Source organism: Diuraphis noxia, unplaced genomic scaffold (assembly GCF_037042655.1).
Source record: "Diuraphis noxia isolate RWA-SAM2 unplaced genomic scaffold, SU_Dnox_SAM2 contig0001, whole genome shotgun sequence".
In the NCBI taxonomy this organism is placed as follows: Eukaryota; Metazoa; Arthropoda; class Insecta; order Hemiptera; family Aphididae; genus Diuraphis; species Diuraphis noxia.
The window spans coordinates 59,812,186-59,832,499 of NW_028301711.1; the positions used below are offsets into that span (position 1 = coordinate 59,812,186).

Genomic DNA, 20,314 nt, shown 5'->3' on the forward strand with positions numbered 1-20,314 from the left:
AAAGGTAATGAATCTATCGATAAGTAGGGCTTGTTTGTACGTATGAGCCGGGTCTCTAAATTTTATATATTATCGTGTATCAGGTATCAATAAAGTTTTTACCGAGTACATAATATAATATATATATATAATAATGACATTTATTTTTATTTTTTTTATTAATAGCCAGGATCTACAATCTTTTTTCCTGGGACTCAACTTACCTTCTACTTGTATTTTACCTGGAATCAATTTACCGCTTTCAAAATGTACCAAACTTATCTCGGACCCAATTTACCTACCCCGTTCTACCTATAGGCTATAAACCTTATAATATAAGAGTTTTGAAGTTCCAATTTAAATAGACACACAGCCACATAGGTAGCCCGTGTCTACTGATCTGATCATTGGTCAATAGTATACGGCTTGTTAATACCAGATTTGAGATTGGTCATTGATAATAGTGGTAAAGAATTCAATTATTAGTTTGAAATCTGCATTAGTGTTTGTAATTTGCATCAAAATAAGGGTATGTAATCTGCACCATCCTCAGGTAGTCGAAAATAGAATTTGTAATTTGCACCAAAACGATTATTTATTTGTTCGATTATCGAATATTTGATTTTGAAATATTTGATTATTCCTCGATATATTCGTTGACGTCAAGAATAGATGGACACGAATGACAATAATATTTTTTTGTATTCATAATAATACGACTTTAATTTTACATTTATTTTTTTTTTAATTGGCTAACTTTTTTTTATATTCATAATTATACGATTTTATATAAACTTACAAAAATATGTGTATAAATTCAGCTATTTTATAAATAAAAACTAAGCTAAATTTATATTATGATATAGAAATAACTTGTAAGTTGGTACTATCGAGATACTATCAAAAAAATAATCAATTTTAATTTTGGTGCAAATTACAATTCCTACTTCTTACTACCTGAGGATGGCGCAAATAACATATCCTTATTTTGGTGCAAATTACAAACGTAGGTATTTTTTAAAAAATGGTGCAAATTATACATGTTGTATATATTTTGGGTCAATTTTATGCAAATTGACTACATCCTTTGGTATTATGTGTAGTATTGAAAATACTTCCAAAAACGGTGTGTAGTATAATCGACTATTAACAAGGGTACATTATGACATTCAAACCGTTTTTTTCGATTTATATATTTTATGTTATTAAATGAACTTAAACTATACTATTAGGGTTATCAGATGAGTGTTATCTAATCGGTTTATAGAAAACTGTGAATCAACTACGAACAATATTTATTACAGCCATTATACAGGTATATATAATATTATATTATATTTACAAATCTGTATATTATGATATAGTACCTACTTTAATACATTAAAATATTGTAACTATTTTTATCTAATAAATTACCCTCAATCAGATTATCAATACGTATTACATGTATTATGCATATTATACAGTATTGAGACGAAAGCAAATCATTAAAAAACTGCACGACATGCACATTTAAATTTTTATATTCAATTAAGTATTAATAGGTAGGAATATAAATAATGCTGGTTATATATCCCAACTTCACTCTGGAAAATATGAACAAATTACATAAAATGCTGCGCTAAATTTGTGTATCTCGGTAGTTGTAGTGTATCTGCTACAGTTCACGGGTAACTCGGAATCAGTGTACCTACTTCGCTTTGTGAACTCATTCGATCAAGATTTGCCCGTGGTCGGTTGAATTATGATTATGGAAATTGGTATATTTTCGAACGTGCCGGTTCAAACTACCTACCCTCTAAGCTTTTACGATATTTCTAAAACCATTCCCGAAAATTTCGTCAAAATCTATTGAAATATGTTGAGTCTAAAAGCTACAAACATAATTTATAGATACGTTGTATGTTTTTGTACATTTGAATAATATTTGAATATAAAAATTAAATAAATTATCTTATTTTATTAAAAAACAATTTTGTTAGATAATCTACCAACTGTTTTCTATACCAACTGCATTATATGACAATCCTAAAAAATATAAACGACATTTTAGTCGATCTTCATGAGCCAGTCACCCTATATATCAGGGGTGCTAAACCTTTTTTGGTTCTAGTGCCATACTTTTTCTAATCGAGAGCTTAAAAATTACAACTTAAACTAATAATATATAAAAAAATATTATAATACAGGAAAAATAAGGACCTTAAAAGTAGTCTCATATCTTCCGTACAATGTATGCAGTTAGTGATTTTCTAGTTGAATAAGATTATCATTTAGCTTATTAAAGGTTGTGATATGACCTAACCTAACCTATGAATCTCAATTGTGATTAAAGACATAGTTATATGTAAAGTGATGACATACTCATTTACTAAATATTAATCAAATTACCTATTTATTTTGTGAATAACAAATTAATAAATGTAAGCTTTAGTTTAATATTATCATCACCATAATATATTTTCGTTTGTGGAACGTTTACATTTTTACAGTCAAATACAAAAATGATTATGAAAAGGATTCATTTAAAATATAAATAACCTTAAGTAGGTATCTACTTATATGTTGGTACCTATCTTTATATTATAAATTATAATATCTATAAACCTTATCTATTATTAGGTAATTAAAAAAAAAATGTATGCTAGTGATAAGTATACAACTAGGAAATAATCAAAGCAACATAATTTTGAGGCTATACCTATTTAGATTGTACACTATTGGGTAATTAATTTATGTTTTAAATTCAAACACTTGGCCTAATGACTAATATATTTCGAAATAATACATTTATAGGGTAATCAGAATAAGAGATCCATATACGAATGGCTAGCAGAGGAGTATCAGCAGTGATTCAAGAAGAAATCAATAACAACGATGAATGGACAAAAACTATGGAAAACCAAGGAATGTATGGTAAAAAAACACAATAATATAAAAATAACCAAAATAATAACATTTTTATAAGTATTTATTGATATTTTAGTAATTCGTTTGTTATTTTAGTCGTTGAAGTATACAGTGAATGGTGCGGCCATTGTACGGTAATGACGACTTATTTTAGAAGAATCAAATTGAAATTAAGCAGCGAACATCTACATTTCGCCATAGTAAATATTCTAAGTTGATTATCTGATATATGTTGTATAAACTACATCATCAACTGAAATACACTTATATAGCAAAAGTCAAAACATAGTTGAAATGAAAAAACGACAATATTTTTACATTACTGAATGAGTTGGACGTTATAAATTTAAATTTAAAATATTATAAAGTAAAAAATGTTGAATTAGTTACTTGAAGGTTAGGTTACCAATTTAAGGCAAAGTAGGCATCTAGTACCTACCTATATCTTAAATAATATAACACTACCTCTGTTTATATTGTTTCTATCTCTCGCTCACTCTATCTAGATTCTAAATATAAGCATGCATATTACTAAGTATATTTTATGACATATATTTATATATTTATATTAAATTCATTTAATTTACTATCACATAGTTCACGGTAATACCTGCATAGGATGAATACATTTTGCTGAAAACATTGCATTTGAAAATGTCATTGTGTGTATAAAATTTTAAATTAATGATATACCGTAAAAGTTCCAATAAGCTACCAGCATAAATAATATTTTAAAATTACAAAAAAAAACTAAAATTGTTATTCTTCATTTAAATATCTAATTTCTTAAAATATCTAAAACAAAATTTCTTTTACAAATCTTTTTTGAATTTTTAGTTATTTATGAGTTATGTGTAGAGCTCAGATTTTAAAGCATAATAAATAACAATAAAAGCACAAAATTATTTTTAAAAAAGCAAAATTAAAGCATGACCAAAAATTAACATAAATTAGTTATAAAACTGAATAAAAACAATTGAAAAATTAATTTAAATTTAAAAAAAAACAGGTAAGTGGATGTCGCTCTGCTGTACATTAGGGGGTAGGGTGGACCTATGACTAAGGTAGGTTAAATTTGAATGCAATGATAGGTATCACTGTATACGAAAAACGTTTCTGAACGAGGATGATTATTAAAGATGATTTTTCAGTTTAGGATAATATATTATCTTTAAATATTATCATATATTCTATTTTGAAACAAATATTTTATTTTTCAATTAAGGCGCATTTTGCAAAAGGCATCGTTAATCAATTTTTCCAAAAACATTGCATGAAGTTATCATAATTCATAATACCTTATATTATCATAGATATACATATTATACCTGGTTTGAGGATAAATCGTTATCATTACACGATTCCATAAAAATTTAAAACTCAAACGCTCAAAACATTTTTCCTATAATGACACTTCAAATTTTCTCTTTAGCTATTTGAAACAAAACTTATGGAAAACTAAGTGTTGAATTTTATAACCTTAGATATAAATACAAACAATATTATGAACTTTGAACTACAAAATTATTTGCAAATATTCATGATTTTGACGAATTTTTGTCAATATTTGAAATTCAAATGCTAATAAAAATTTAAGTTGAATTTCCAGTGGACATTTTTTTGCGATAAATATTGAAAAATTTGTAAGGAATCTTGTATTAAATTTTCAAATCTTAGATTCAAAAAAAAAATTTTTTATGAATTTCTAGCTTAAAACAATTTGCGAATTTTTGTGATTTTTACGTATTTTTTCAAAATTCAAAATTTTAATGCTTATAAAAAAAAATTGTGACTATGAATTTCTTTTATTTTTCAACTGCTATTGTAACAATATGTTAAGAGTATTGTATTAAATTTTCAAGATTTTTTACCCAAAAAATAAATTTTTTTCGATATTAATTTAAAAAAAACTAATAATGATCGAAAATTGCATATGCCTATGAATAGTTCAACTTAAGTCAAAAATTTTTTAAAATTGCATGGTGGATAAAATATACTTATATAAACATTCGGTGAAAATTTCATGTATCAATGGTCATTTGTTTTAAAGTTACATCAAAAATCAAAATCGATTTTGTCGAAAACTGATTGTGCGTAAAATTTCCCGTTTTCCCCTTAATTTTTAGTTTGTTTATCCCGATTATTTAAAAAAATATTAAGAATTTTTTACTTTTGACCCTCAAAATACCAACTAGATTCACCACTTTCTGATCGAACGAGGTACTGAAGTCAAAAATCGAAGCACTTTCACTGCCCCAAAACGTGATGACAGATATAAAAAAAAAAATATTCATGGTTTTAACGAATTTTTGTCAATATTTGAACTTTGAAAAAAAAAATTGTGCCTATGTATTCTTATAATATTTTAATCATTATAAAATAAATTATGAGGAACTTTGTATTAAATTTTCAAGTATTTTGATTGGGACAAAAAAATTTTATCGACACTTAAAAAAAAAATTTTCAGAAATATTGAAAATTTCAGTTGTCTATAAATATCTCAAAAAAAGTCAGAATATTTTGAAAATAAAATCATGTAAATAAAATGCCAATCTAAATAACTGGTAAAATTTTCATGTGTCTACGACTTATACTTTTTGAATAATAACAAATATTTAAAATCGTTTGAGGATAAATCGTTATCGTTACGCTATTTCATAAAAATTTAAAATTCAAACGCACTTAAAATAGTTCCTATATTGATGCTTCGAGTTTTCTCTATAGCTACTTGAAGGAAAACTTAGTGTTGTATTTCTAATCCTTAGTTATAAACACAAACAATTTTATGATTTATCAATTTCAAAATTACTTGCAAATTTTCGCGTTTTCGACAGATTTCGTAAAAATTTTAACTATAAACGCTTATAAAAAAAAAATTGTGACTAACGATTTTTAATTTTTTTTAGCTACAATAAAAACAACTCATAAGGAACCTTGTATTAAATTTTCAAGCATTTTTGGTTATCCAACATTTTTTTACCAACACTTCAAAAAAAAATTCTAAAAAAACTCGAAAATTTCAGTGGTCTATAAATAACTGAAAAAAAATCAAAACTTTTTAAAAATTAAACTGTATATATATAACACTAACATAAACATTTGGTGAAAATTTCAAGTATTTACAGTGATTAGTTTTTGAATTACAACCATATAAAAAAATAAATTTGGTCGAAAACTGGTTTTGCGTAAAAATTCCAGTTTTTCTGTCATTTTTTTTTGTTTTTCTCGATTTTTTTTTAAAACTGTTGGAAAATGTTTACTTTTGACCTGTATAATGCACCAAGAATCTTCAATTTTACATAGGAAACCACCCCCAAAGTTTGAAATCGAAGCATTATTTCGAATAGTTATGCTGTACACAGACATAAAACCAAAAAAAAAACACACATCATTGTAAAATCAATACATTCATCACTTTGTTCAGAATCTAAAATCAAAATCAATTTTTCTTCTATTTATCTTCTATACAGACACACAAAAACACATCATCATAAAATCAATACACTTAATGCTCCGCTCAGAAACCAAAATTTTGTTTGACTAAGATATTAAAATTCTAGGCAAAATCTGATGAAATAAATGTGCTGGAAAGGTTTCGACAGAAAAGTGAACCACATTGGTTGATTTTTTTTGTAAGTACTTATACGGGGTGATCCATTTAAAGTAAAACATTCATTATTTCAAAAAGTACTAACATTTTTCAAATTGTTATTTTTTAAATATCAAAATGTTATAATAGTCTAACATTTTTTATGCCCCCTATTATTTTAACCTTTATGTTTTAGGTGAAATCACTATCAAATTTTAATTTTCATATGGCAACCTATGTACAAAATTTATGAAATATATTAAACTACAATTGGTAAGATATAGCTCCTCAAAGTTAAATGTTTTTTGTGTGTGCTATTGTATTTTCCGTTCATTAAGACCAGGAGTTAATATATTTTGTCCAAGTTAATAGATAACCATAGTATAGGTATCTATGATAAATATTTATTTTCATACTAATAATAAATAGTAAAATAAGATGATAAGACGTTATATCCTATCCATGTCTTTAATATCTATGTGTGTAATATAATAAGCGTTTATAAGTCGTCCTGATTCAAAGACTATTGATTTGTATGATTGACCAAATTATTTTTGGTATAATTTATTTATTATAAGGACAAATGTAAACAAATACAAAAAGCTTCTCATCCTATATCGTATTTTGAATTGGCTATATCTCATAATCTATTGAATCGAAATAAAAAATTCAAACGCAGATCTTAAAAAAATTAGTTTTATAATTTGTTGGTATTAAATATATATGTGTTACCATTTAAAACTCCAAACTTGATTCATATTAATTATCATATAACAAAATGTAAATGTAAATGAAAATCTTAGGAAATTTAATTATTTGTGGATTTCATTAAATTTCAACATCTCCAAAAAAACAAAAAAATAAAAGTTAAAACTTTTTGAAATAATAAGAGTCTTACGTTAAATGGATCACTCTGTACATTGATTATTAACAGACAATAAAACATATTTTTTTCGTAAAGTCCGAACTATAACTATTTATTTTTGATTAATCATAAAAAGGATGGGAAATTGGTTAATCTCATTATTGGCGTCGATGCTTCTAGATTAATTCAATTAATAGAAGAGGAATGGAATCAGTATGTTAAGTTCAAGAATGGAGAAATTTTTAAAGATTTTGTGAGTATATAATATGGAATTCATATTTTTGTGTATTTATGTCATTATTAACGTTGAGTTACCTAAATCTTAAATTGTTATAAATTAAGATTCCAATAAGTAAAATCACCGATGAGGAAAAAAAAAGACTAATGAAAATTAAAAACTATGAAAATCAGAAAATAAGGACAGAACAAATGATAAGAGGTTTGTATTGTTTTTGTGTTTTGATTACGAATATATTTAATTATGCACCCATGCTTGACTCATTGCTTATCAATCTGCAGTTTGCAATTTGTATTTATCATAATTAGGACTGGGATTTCAATGCACTTTTCATTTTTCCCAGAGGTTGCTGTACGATGCTCGCCTAGTCACAAATCTGTCATATGTACTTTTGAATGAGAATAAGAAAATGTATTTTGCATTTTTTGACAATTTTTGATTTTAACGTCATTTTCTTCATTTTTTAGGGCTTTATAGACTTTATAGGGGTTTTAGGGCATTATTGAGGTTTTTGGGTTCAAAATTCAAACTTGATTATACACGCTAACGCGAGTTTTATATAAATTATTATTTTTTTTTTTGCAAACAAACAATTAAGTCGGTACCTACCTATTCGTATCTCATATCGTAAAAAAAAACTTAGATAACGAGTTTGCGATTGACGGCTGTAAAGTATATTTTACAATACAAGTAAATAATTGTTTTTTCAGATTAATAAAAATCTAACTTGAAATTTAGCCTATAGAAAAATTATTTTAATCACTTTGATTTCAATTAAATTAGTTTTATCAAATATTATTTATAATTTATACTAAAATTATTAAAAATAAAAACAATTTACCTGCATTTTTTAGAATTTTTAGGGTTTTATAGGGCATTAAATTCCCAGCCCTAATCATAGTAGACTAAATCTGTGTATAAAATAATAACAGATGGGTAGTTTAATATTATAATCTAATATTCCTACTTAGTTAATATGGTTGGCTTCAATAGTAGTAGGGATATATTATATATTTTAATTAATTCTCGTATACACATTTCTTCTATTGTGAAATGGTACAAGTGGGTTTTGCCATTTTAAACAAATTAAAACTTAATTCGTACTTTATGATTTCAGATAAAAGAATGATGGAAGTAAGAGAACGTGCTTTGAACAAATTTTCTTTTAACATCCAAATGCAAACGTGTGTCATGTTTTTCCCTCACACAGTCAAATACATTATGGTTGAAAAACCATTGGAAGGGGACGTCGAAGAACTCGACGAACCACCTGAACCTGTGATGATAGAAAAAAGGGTGTGCGAGGTGGCCAACTCATGTGCTAGCAAGTATGAGGAACTAATCGTTATTGAAGCTAAAGAAGTGAAATTGACGGAAGAAAATTTGCACCAGGTAAATGAAAACATATTTTAAACATGATTAGTCAGGATAATAGTTGGTCAAAATATTCGATGATGTTTACAAATCATAAAATATAACCAAAAAAATTATATTATCTTAGACTGCAGAGTGCAGGAAAAGAAAGATCTGATAAATAATAATCGAAAATATTTCAGTAAAAAAAAAAAATAATAATAATAAATAAAATATTAGTATTATTATTATATTATAATATGTATATAATATACATATTTATATGGATTTAATGAGTTAAGAAATTCAGTTGGTATATCTATAGCTTCATCTTGATTAGTAAGTGTGTGGAAATATAGTTTTTTTTATCAGCTTCAAACATTTCAAACTTTATCGTTTATGATGTTGGTGGTGTCGTTTTTAGGGGCCAAAATTGCACGTTCACGGAACCATTCATTAGATTTATTGAAAAGATGAGAATTTTTTTTAAATCTTTAAATTTTAAATTTATTTTAAATTTTTTTTAACCGTCGGCCGTCGGACACGCTTGGTGGTCAGGGAGGATCGAATTGTAGTGATTGCGAAAACCCAGAATGCTTGTCATGTTACCAATTCTATGTAACAGACCATTATTTCTAATAATTGATAACTCCTTTTATTAAGTTAGAGAATCGATCAAATGCCATAAACCTTCTCCACAATAAGCTCTTCAATTTAAAAAAAAAAAAAACCATAACGATCGGTTCAGTAATTTCCGAGAACATAGGCCTCAAAGGTTTTCGTTTTCCCATTTATATAATAGATTATTATTATTAATAATTCCGTAAAATATTTAAGACAATCTTCAAAACAAATATCTACTGAATATTTTTATCATAAATCATAGTACAACTGAATGGATAGAACTTAATCATTTATATTCCTAGATAATTTACATAATATATACAACTGATTATTGCACTTTTCCAATTATATACCATAGTTGATTTGATACTACTTGTTGATAATCTTGACTGCCGTCGTTTTCGGCTGTCTGAGTTTTTTTTTTTGTTTAGGAGTTAACCTCTGGAAACAGGCCATTGAGGGTGGGGTGGTACGGCGGGGGTTATTTTTGTATATTTTTGGTTCTTGAGTTGGCAAGGTTGTACCTAACACGTTTTTGTGTATGTGTGGCAAGGATATTATGTTGCTAAAAATCCCGGGTGGTCATACATCCGAGAGATAGTAACTGCGGCCATTGCGTACGCTCACTGCGTTTCTGCAGATTGTGTGTACAACCACGCCTCACCAAACCACTTAACCACCTAACTTTTTTATTATTTTATTAACGTATATTATCAATTTCACTAAAATATTAGGTAGACATTTATTAATTGAATACAAATAAAAGGAAATGTGTTTTGAAATCTTCCGTAAACTATGAAAAACAACCTAGGGTAAGTCACGGAATAAAAAATAATTTTGAATAGGCAACTAGAACCAAGGTGTCAATCTGATCATATATCGACTGTTAAAATTGGAAATATACCACGATTTTATAAAATGTATTATCAATATCTGACAGTCAAAATAATCCATAAATTATTGGTGTAGTACGAGATACCAAAATGTTGTTATTGGAGCATGACTGATGAGAAGTATAGTTGAAGGTAACCAACAATAGTTTTCAGTATTATTAACAATAGAGCTAACTGGTTTAAAAATAAATTTGTATCATCATGAATAATTAATGATTGAATAACTGACCAAAAAAGTTTTTTTTTTTAAATATTTTTTTACCCATACCTTTGTTTAAAATGTTGAATAATCTGTTAAGTATCAACGTTATTAATACATTGTAGGGCTTTATAATTTTTATACATAATATTAGTTACCTAGAAACTAATCTATATCAAATGAAATTGATATTTGAATTATATTTCAACCTTCCGTTTTAGTTGTTTTTTATGGAAAAAGAGTTTTTGGAAAGTTTTTCCCAAGAATTGGTCGACGAACTGTTGAGTAAAAATGTGTATTCTGTAATGTTGTCAATGCCTACTGTCAAACATGACACCAGTTCCGAAGAAGAAGTCGAAAATACACCTGTTTCTACCGACTTAATGGGAGTAATAGAGCAAAAGTTGAGCACGATAATTTACGGTGACGGAAGCCCGTTAAATCCTAGTCCGGATTCGTAAGTACTTTAACTAAGAAGTTCCTAACTAAATATGCATATATGGTACCTACTCTGTTTATGTGTTGTGATATAATATATACTCCTTGACATAGCATTTATGTAAAATAAAAATTACATAAATATAATACTTTAATAAGGTGATGGACAAGTAGATACCGCTCTGTTGTACATTATGTGTTGTGTAGGTCAGAATAATGGACATATTAAATTTGAATTCAGTGATATTGTATTATTGTTACGAAAAACAATTATTATAGGTAGCTAAGACTAAACATATTACATTACTAATGTTAGTAACTACTAAATATTATACTATATTATCAAAACTATATTGCTAATTAAATAATATCTAGTTTACTAACAGTATAATTAGTGTTGAATTATTTTTGTTAAAAATATTGCATTTGAAAATGTCATTGTGTTGTAATGCAAGAAACCTTGTCACTAGGTACACAGTCGGATGTTATTTGGTTTACAAAATGAAACACAATATGAATGACAGATAATTAAATACTTTTATTTTAAAACATTGAAAATTACATAATGGTGTACATCAACTCACATGAATGTAACGTTTATTTAGAACAAAATAGTACCTATAACCTAAACATATTACTAACTTTATTTATACGTTATACCTGTCATATATATACAACAGTGTGTAATGTTTATAAAATACAATATAATAACACCTATGCTATATTAAATATTTCAAATACAAAGAAATACAAATAATAGTTATAAGGATATATAAACTACAACAAAATAACTAAAATTGTTATTGTTCGTAAAAATACCTTATTTCGTCCAAATTTTAAATAAATATGTCTATCAAAAAACTGTTGTTACAGTATGAAATATAAAAAACTCACAAGAAATCTTGTTTTCGAATTTCGATCCTTAACTATAAAAAAGCGGGTAAGCCGTGGATGTCACTCTGCTGTACAGTAGGTTACAAATGAGTTACTGTAATGAATGGAATTAAATTTGAATCCAATGATATTATATCATTGTTTTTCCGAAAAACGATCCTGAGCGGAAACGGTTTATGTGTCTAGGATATATTATAGATTATTAAAAATTTTCAAAACTTAGATTTAAAAAGAAAATGTTTATGAATTTCTAGCATAAAATAATTTGCGAATTTTTGTGATTTTTACGTATTTTTTCAAAATTTTCAACCTTGAATGCTTATAAAAAAATTGTGACTATATATATTTCTTTTATTTTTCAACTGCTATTGTAAAAATATGTTAGGAGCCTTGTATTAAATTTTCAAGCTTTTCTACCAAACAAATAATTTTCATCGATATTTATAGAAAAAAAAACTAAAAAAGTTGAAAAATTAAAATGTCAGTAAACAGCTCAAATCAAATCAAAATATTTTGAAAATTTTATAAAATGTATAAAATTCCTATATAAACATTCAGTGAAAATTTCAAGTACCTGAGGTCATTTGTTTTAAAGTTACATTAAAAACCAAAATCGATTTTGTCGAAAATTGATATTGTGTAAAAATTCCCGTTTTTTCCTTAATTTTTAGTTTGTTTATACCAATATTAAGAAAAATATTGAGAATTTTCTACTTTTGACCTCTCAAAGTACCCGGACACGGACGTTTTGTTGCCGCCGTTTGGGCGCTGCCGTTTTGGCCCTGCCGTTTTGGCGCTAACTCGGTTTGGCGCTATCCATTTTGGCGCTAACTAACCTAATAGAATTTGTATCAAAATTGTACCTAAAAAATTATTACAAGATTAAGTAAAAATATAAATATATAGTAAAAAATTAAAACATAGTAAATAGGTAGTTAATTATAAAATTGTACTTAAAACATTATTATGAGATAATATAGTTAAAATATAAATATAAATATAAAGTAAAAATTAATAGTTTTAAAAAATTATTACAAGATATAGTCAAAGTATAAATATAAATTTATAATTTAATTTTTTACTATATTATATTTATATTTATATTTTTACAACTAACTATTTACTATATTTTTATTTCAAATTAATTGTAATATTTAACAAAATTGTAATTTTAAATATTATATAGAAATATTAGTTGGCGCCAAAACGGCAGCGCCAAAACGTCCTAGACCGCAAAGTACCATCTAGATTCGCTTTCCGATTGAACGAGGTATACTGAAGTTGAAAATCGAAGCACTTTTACTCCCCCAAAACGTGATGACAGACACAACAAAAAACACACACATCATTGTAAAATCAATACATTCCTCGCTCCGCTCAGAATCTAAAATTGAACATTTTATAAATTATAACTACAAAATTATATGTACATTTTCACGATTTTGACAAATTTTGTTAAAATTGTAACATCAAATACTTATAAAATAAAATTGTGTTTATATTGTGTATTTTAATAGGTAAATTAACTACTTATGAGGAACCATTATAATATTTATTTATATTTACACATAAATATATTTTTATTACAACAATTCAATTTTTAACGTCACTTCAGTTGGTGACCAAATTTAATATAGACTTGCAGGTTTACATACAGTAATAAACAAATACGGACAAAAAAAACCATCAATATACACTCCTAGAAATCCGTTAAGTAAAGCTTCAGCACTCACCATTTTGTTCTACAAATTCTGTCGAAACAATGGATACGTCGCACCCAAGCCACCTTTACCACAGGTTAGAGAACTAGTTTTATTACACATACATGGTCGGATTTTTTGTTTCCTATATTTTATGATGTATACAGAAATCTATAATGTTATAAATTATTTTAATTATTATATAACAACTTATTTGTTACGCTGGTCATTGAGGCGAATTCCCAAAACAAATTACATATTAACATATTTATTATACACTCACTATACAGTATATTATAAATAACCTGCCGACATATTATTTTTTTTCAGTACCTTATGATTTTCGATATTAACAAATCAAACAAAGTGTTACCGATTATCGAGGATCTGAGTGATAAAGTCGTCTATTACGGGTTTTTCCGTAGCGCCAATCCTGAAAACCCTAAGTTACTGTGTAAAGATCCTGCATTTTTGACTCTATATGGTATGGAAAAGATTGGGTAGGTACCTTATAATATTATAATAATAATATAGAGCTCTTAAATATACCAATTATGATTAAATCAATACGAATAAGGATCGGTTAGGAAAACATTAAAACAGAAAATGTAATGGTTTACAATAAAATATAAACAAAAAACTTTTTAATCAACTACGATATATATATATTGTATATACTATATATTTTATTTTTAAACTACCAATGCGGCAATACGTAATAATTATCACGGTTTTGAACATTATCATAATTTACGCAGTTTTTATTTTTAATGTTGTCTGTGCATTACTGCATTATAAACACGTGTCCGACGTTTCGTCACGCATACAATTTTTTAGATAGTATTTATACTTTCTGGAATTTGAATTTGAAAATGTGCTCCAAAAATAGTTTCTAGATAGTCGCTAATCAACATAAATAGCTCACAGGCTGATCTGCTGATTCTATACCGGAAGACAATTATTATAATAATAAGTCGATCCTTAATTTTTTTTCAAAAATACATTGGTGGCTTAAATTCTATCATGATTTATCTCGTGATAATATTTAAATCTCTTTAATTATTACTTCATTACGGTTCCTATATTATTAAGTATTATGTATAGTAAGATATGAAAATCACTCTTTTTACTACCCTATCCTGTAGTAGGTATTAAACGTATTTTTAGTTTTATATTTTTTTACAACATCTGCGCTAATAATAGTTGTTTAAATGGGGTTTTTTTAAATGTTATCTGTGCATATAGTATAATAGTTATAACTAATACATACATTATAATTTTTATATAGCAAAGAGGCCACATTGGTGTTGTCTGTGCTAAAGGACGACAGTGACAAGAGCCTGTTGCAGTTCGTCGATATTGGGCCGATGTACGTAAGCCCGGATCACAAAGTGGGAATCGATGATACTATTAAATTTTTCCCATATGACTTTGACGAGATGGACGGTGAGATAAAATTGTGGCTGGACCAGCAGGCGCTCCGGAACGAGGAATATACGGCCACGGAATATGAATTTGATGAAGGTGAAGAGGGAATGATTGAAGAAGATTACTCCTCGCAGGATCATCGACAGGACTCATCGAAGTAGACTGCCATTGGTTATTATTATGTTTTTCCACGGGCACCGACTGCAAGTACAATTATCTCCAATCATTGGCATGAATTACGGATTATATTTTGGTCTAATGTTTAACATTTGTAATAATACCTATGTGCATACATAACTGTTACTGTGCATGCATAATACATACCTATTATATGTTATAACGTAATATATATCCACACTAAATATTTTATAAATTATCATATTATTTTAATTGAAATTTAGTACGGGTAAATTGTTATTATTTTAGTTTTTGTTTGCAGGTGGCAACAATTTTACCTATCAGCCTTATATTACCTACTAAGTATATTTTATGATAGGTATAGGAATACAATAAATTGAATTTATTTTTGCCAAAAACAATGCATTACGCAGTGTGTATAATTTAAAACATTATAGTTTATAGCTAGCTACTTTAAAAGTTTCAAGTACCCATGAATAATAATATTTTTAAATTATTACTACAACATAACTAAAATTGTTATTCTTCCAACTTTGAACTTCAAATATCTACGAAAAAAACTGTAGGTACTTATTTTCATTTTTATTACATTTTCAAGTTTTTAACCCTGTGAAATATTTTTTAAGCGAAATTTAAAGAAAAAAAAATACTAAATAAATACTAAATACTTAATACCTAGGTCAAAAAGCATTAAAAAAATATTCTTAAAAGCAAAAAAAAAAAACAAACATTTGGTTAATATTATAAGTATTTACGAACTTATGGTTATTCGTTTTTGAGTTAAGCACATCAAAAAATCTGGTTTTGCATAAAAGACTTGTTTTTGATTATTTTAAATTCTAAGCGGAACGATGAATGTGGTATTGATTTTACAATGAATGTGTTTTTTTGTGTCTGTGTACAGTGTACACGACAAGTGACACTCAAGACAAAATCATTTTTCGGTTTTCAATTTCAATAGGTATCTTTCCCATTGGGAAAGTTAAAATCTAATTGGTGCATTCGGGAAGTTAAAATTTAAAATTTAAAATAGTTTTCGAATGTGCCAAAAAAAAAAATCGGGAAAAACAGGAATTTTTAATTTTCATGCATTTTCAACGATTTAAAGTGCATATATATTTATGGATATTTAAGATAATTAGTGCATATTTGGTTGTTTTTTAATGCATATAAATCCACGGTCTATTCATAACATTTCCAGTGTCTGCCACGAGAGAACGATCGCTTTCAACAATTCGTCGTTTGAAAACTTATTTGAGAAATTCTTCTGGACAAATACGTTTAAATGGTTTAGCTAGGCCTATCATATTTTTGGCCCTGGCACCTGGTACAGAACAAAATCCAGCCCCCTCTTAAATAACAATTAATTTTATAACTTTTTTCTAATTTATATTGAATTAATTATTTGCCTCAATGCCGGGCCCCTCAAAAATCCCGGCCCCAATAATGTGGGTGATGCTAACCCCCCCCCCCCCCCCCCCTCTTGTGGTTGCCCTAGTTTAGCTTTACTAAATTCATCGCGATATCAACTTTGCAATCAATGATGTTATAGATGAACTTGATAAAATATCAAAATGAAAAATTGATTTACATTAATATACATAAATATACATTCGTAGTTTTTAAATAAGATATTTACAAATTTCAACTTTTATAATCAGCATTGTAAAATGTTAATAAAATCTTCAATGTATTTCAAGGCCTCCCTTCCCAAAAAAATAAGGTTCTGGATACGTCGCTAGGACAACAACTATTATGGAGTGGTTTGACTCGCATGCGAATTTTGTATTGTTATAATATGTTATATGTTATAATGTAATATAATATATGTGATAATGTTATGCAACAAAGAAAATATAAATATTCGGAAACAACGAGAATATATGTATCAGGAACGTATGTAGTGATTATGATAGCTGTTGAATATGTATTTGAACGACACTGCCGTCGTCGTCGATCTACGAAACTGAGAACGTGTAGCGACTACATAGTCCATGCGCCCCTAATACTTAGATGGTCAGTTTCGTTGGAGTCCTCGGTTTATTCACAATTATTACACAATCGGAATATATTACGTACGGAATTTATGTAGCGAAAATACATTATGGAAAAGTGGTTTTATACAGGAAAAAATTTAGGCGGGCCTCAGGAGGCTAAAAACATTCAAACGGCTGTATTGTAAAAATAACCGAGTGTAATTATTATCAAAATTATGATATCATATATTTATATTTAGTATCATTGATTTTATAATATATTATAAAATCAATGGTAGAACAGCGCATGTAAATGTAACAGTTGTATATAAATGTATATGTTTAACTTATGAAAATTAACAAATAAAAATGTTTAAGTTAAATTAAATAAAATGTTTAAAAATATCTTAAAATCGTACACAAGAAATTAGATATTAAACCAAGAATAATTAGGTACTTTAATTATTATTTTGTTGTAGGTAATTCAAAATTTTTTTTTTTTTGCGTTATTTTTATAGTTTAATAATTTATGTGTATATATAATATAATATATATATTATATAGTCTTTTTTGTTACCAGGAAACCACTAGGGCCGGATTGGAATTGTTTATCCAAAGTATCTCTTCTTATAAAATTATATTTTTTAAATATTTAGATCAATTTTAATCTATTGCCTATTTATATCAAGTATTCATTCAATAATTCACATGTCGGTATTCACTCAAAAATTATAAAGAAATCAATAATTATATATGATTGAGGATATTGATGATAAATATAAACTACTGTAAAAGGTTAATTAATAAGAACAAAAAAGCGGGTAAGTCGTGGATGTCGCTCTGCTGTACAGTAGGTTACTGTAATGGATGGGATTAAATTTGAATGCAATGATAGGTATCATTGTATACGAAAAACGATTCTGAACGGAGATGATTTGTCAGTCTAGGATATATTATATTTAAATATTGTCATATATTCTATTTTGATACAAATATTTTATTTTTCAATTAAGACGCATTTTGCATAAGGTACGGTTAATCAATTAGTGTAGTTATCATAATTCATAATACCTTATATTATCATAGATATACATATACCTGGTTTGAGGATAAATCGTTATCATTACACGATTCCATAAAAATTTAAAACTCAAACGCTCAAAACATTTTTCCTATAATGACACTTCAAATTTTCTCTTTAGCTATTTGAAACAAAACTTATGGAAAACTAAGTGTTGAATTTTATAACCTTATATATAAATACAAACAATATTATGAACATTGAACTACAAAATAATTTGCAAATATTAATGATTTTGACGAATTTTTGTCAATATTTGAAATTCAAATGCTAATAAAAATTTAAGTTAAATTTCCGGTGGACATTTTTTTCGATAAATATTGACAAATTTGTAAGGAATCTTGTATTAAATTTTCAAATCTTAGATTCAAAAAGAAAAATTTTTATGAATTTCTAGCTTAAAACAATTTGCGAATTTTTGTGATTTTTACGTATTTTTACAAAATTCAAAATTTTAATGCTTATAAAAAAAAATTGTGACTATAAATTTCTTTTATTTTTCAACTGCTATTGTAACAATATGTTAAGAGTATTGTATTAAATTTTCAAGATTTTTTACCCAAAAAATAAATTTTTATCGATATTAATTTAAAAAAAACTAATAATGATCGAAAATTGCATATGCCTATGAATAGTTCAACTTAAGTCGAAATTTTTTTTAAATTGCATGGTGGATAAAATATACTTATATAAACATTCGGTGAAAATTTCATGTATCAATGGTCATTTGTTTTAAAGTTACATCAAAAATCAAAATCGATTTTGTCGAAAACTGATTGTGCGTAAAATTTCCCGTTTTCCCCTTAATTTTTAGTTTGTTTATCCTGATTATTTAAAAAAATATTAAGAATTTTTTACTTTTGACCCTCAAAATACCAACTAGATTCACCACTTTCTGATCGAATAAGGTACTGAAGTCAAAAATCGAAGCACTTTCACTGCCCCAAAACGTGATGACAGATATAAAAAAAAAAATATTCATGGTTTTCGGTATGCTATTTCGTAAAAATTTAAAATTCAAACGCACTTAAAATTTTTCCTATAATGATGCTTCGAGTTTTCTCTATAGCTACTTGAAGGAAAACTTATGGAAAACTTAGTGTTGTATTTTTAATCCTTAGTTATAAATGCAAAAAATCTTATGATTTTTCAACTTCAAAATTACTTGCAAATTTTCGCGTTTTCGACAGATTTCGTAAAATTTTGAACTATAAACGTTATTAAAAAAAATCGTGACTTACGATTTTTAATTTCTTTTAGCTACAATAAGAACAACTCATAAGAAACCTTGTATTAAATTTTCAAGTATTTTTGGTCATCCAACATTTTTTTACCAACACTTCAAAAAAAAATTCTAAAAAAACTCGAAAATTTCAGTGGCCTATAAATAACTGAAAAAAAATCAAAACTTTTTTAAAATTAAACTGTATATATATAACACTAACATAAACATTTGGTGAAAATTTCAAGTATTTACAGTGATTAGTTTTTGAATTACAACCATATAAAAAAATCAATTTGGTCGAAAACTGGTTTTGCGTAAAAATTCTCGTTTTTCTGTCATTTTTTTTTTTTTGTTTTTCTCGATTTTTTTGAAAAATGTTGGTAAATGTTTACTTTTAACCTAAATAATGCACCAAGGATCTTCACTTTTACATCGGAAACTACCCCCAAAGTTTGAAATCGAAGCATTATTTCGACTAGTTATGCTGTACACAGACACAAAAACAAAAAAAAAAACAAAAACAAAAAAAACACACATCATTGTAAAATCAATACATTCTTCACTTCTTTCAGAATCTAAAATAAAATAAATGTAATGTTTTTGACAAATTACCGTATTACTATTTACAAGTAGTTAAATGAATTACTACAATATAAATTTAAATGTAAGGTAAAATATACTTAGTTCCCTGTATATTTAATATACTTTTTGAACAAGTTATAGCTTTATTAAATTTAAATTTAGTTTAATTTCAATCACATATATTAATTTTATTAACTGTTAT

The 20,314-nt window shown here is 26.6% G+C and overlaps 1 protein-coding gene across 1 annotated transcript; it reads left to right on the plus strand.

Moving 5' to 3' along the window:
• Positions 1-2,764: 2,764 nt before the first annotated feature.
• On the plus strand, positions 2,765-15,428 carry LOC107171618 (uncharacterized). The gene is made up of 10 exons (XM_089216464.1): positions 2,765-2,895; positions 2,986-3,089; positions 6,450-6,521; positions 7,480-7,596; positions 7,686-7,782; positions 8,699-8,973; positions 10,872-11,107; positions 13,620-13,779; positions 14,013-14,182; positions 14,971-15,428. Exons 1-10 carry the CDS (start codon positions 2,805-2,807, stop codon positions 15,269-15,271), a joined length of 1,623 nt encoding a protein of 540 aa, XP_089072590.1. The 5' UTR covers positions 2,765-2,804; the 3' UTR covers positions 15,272-15,428.
• The last annotated feature ends 4,886 nt before the right edge of the window (positions 15,429-20,314 follow it).

Excerpts from the sequence above, each read along its gene's own strand:
- LOC107171618 (XM_089216464.1), top strand. The coding sequence starts at position 2,805 with ATGGCTAGCAGAGGAGTATCAGCAGTGATTCAAGAAGAAATCAATAAC. Across the intron at positions 6,522-7,479 it reads CACATTGGTTGATTTTTTTT|GATGGGAAATTGGTTAATCT; the intron begins GTAAGTACTTAT and ends AATCATAAAAAG. Across the intron at positions 7,597-7,685 it reads GAGAAATTTTTAAAGATTTT|ATTCCAATAAGTAAAATCAC; the intron begins GTGAGTATATAA and ends TTATAAATTAAG.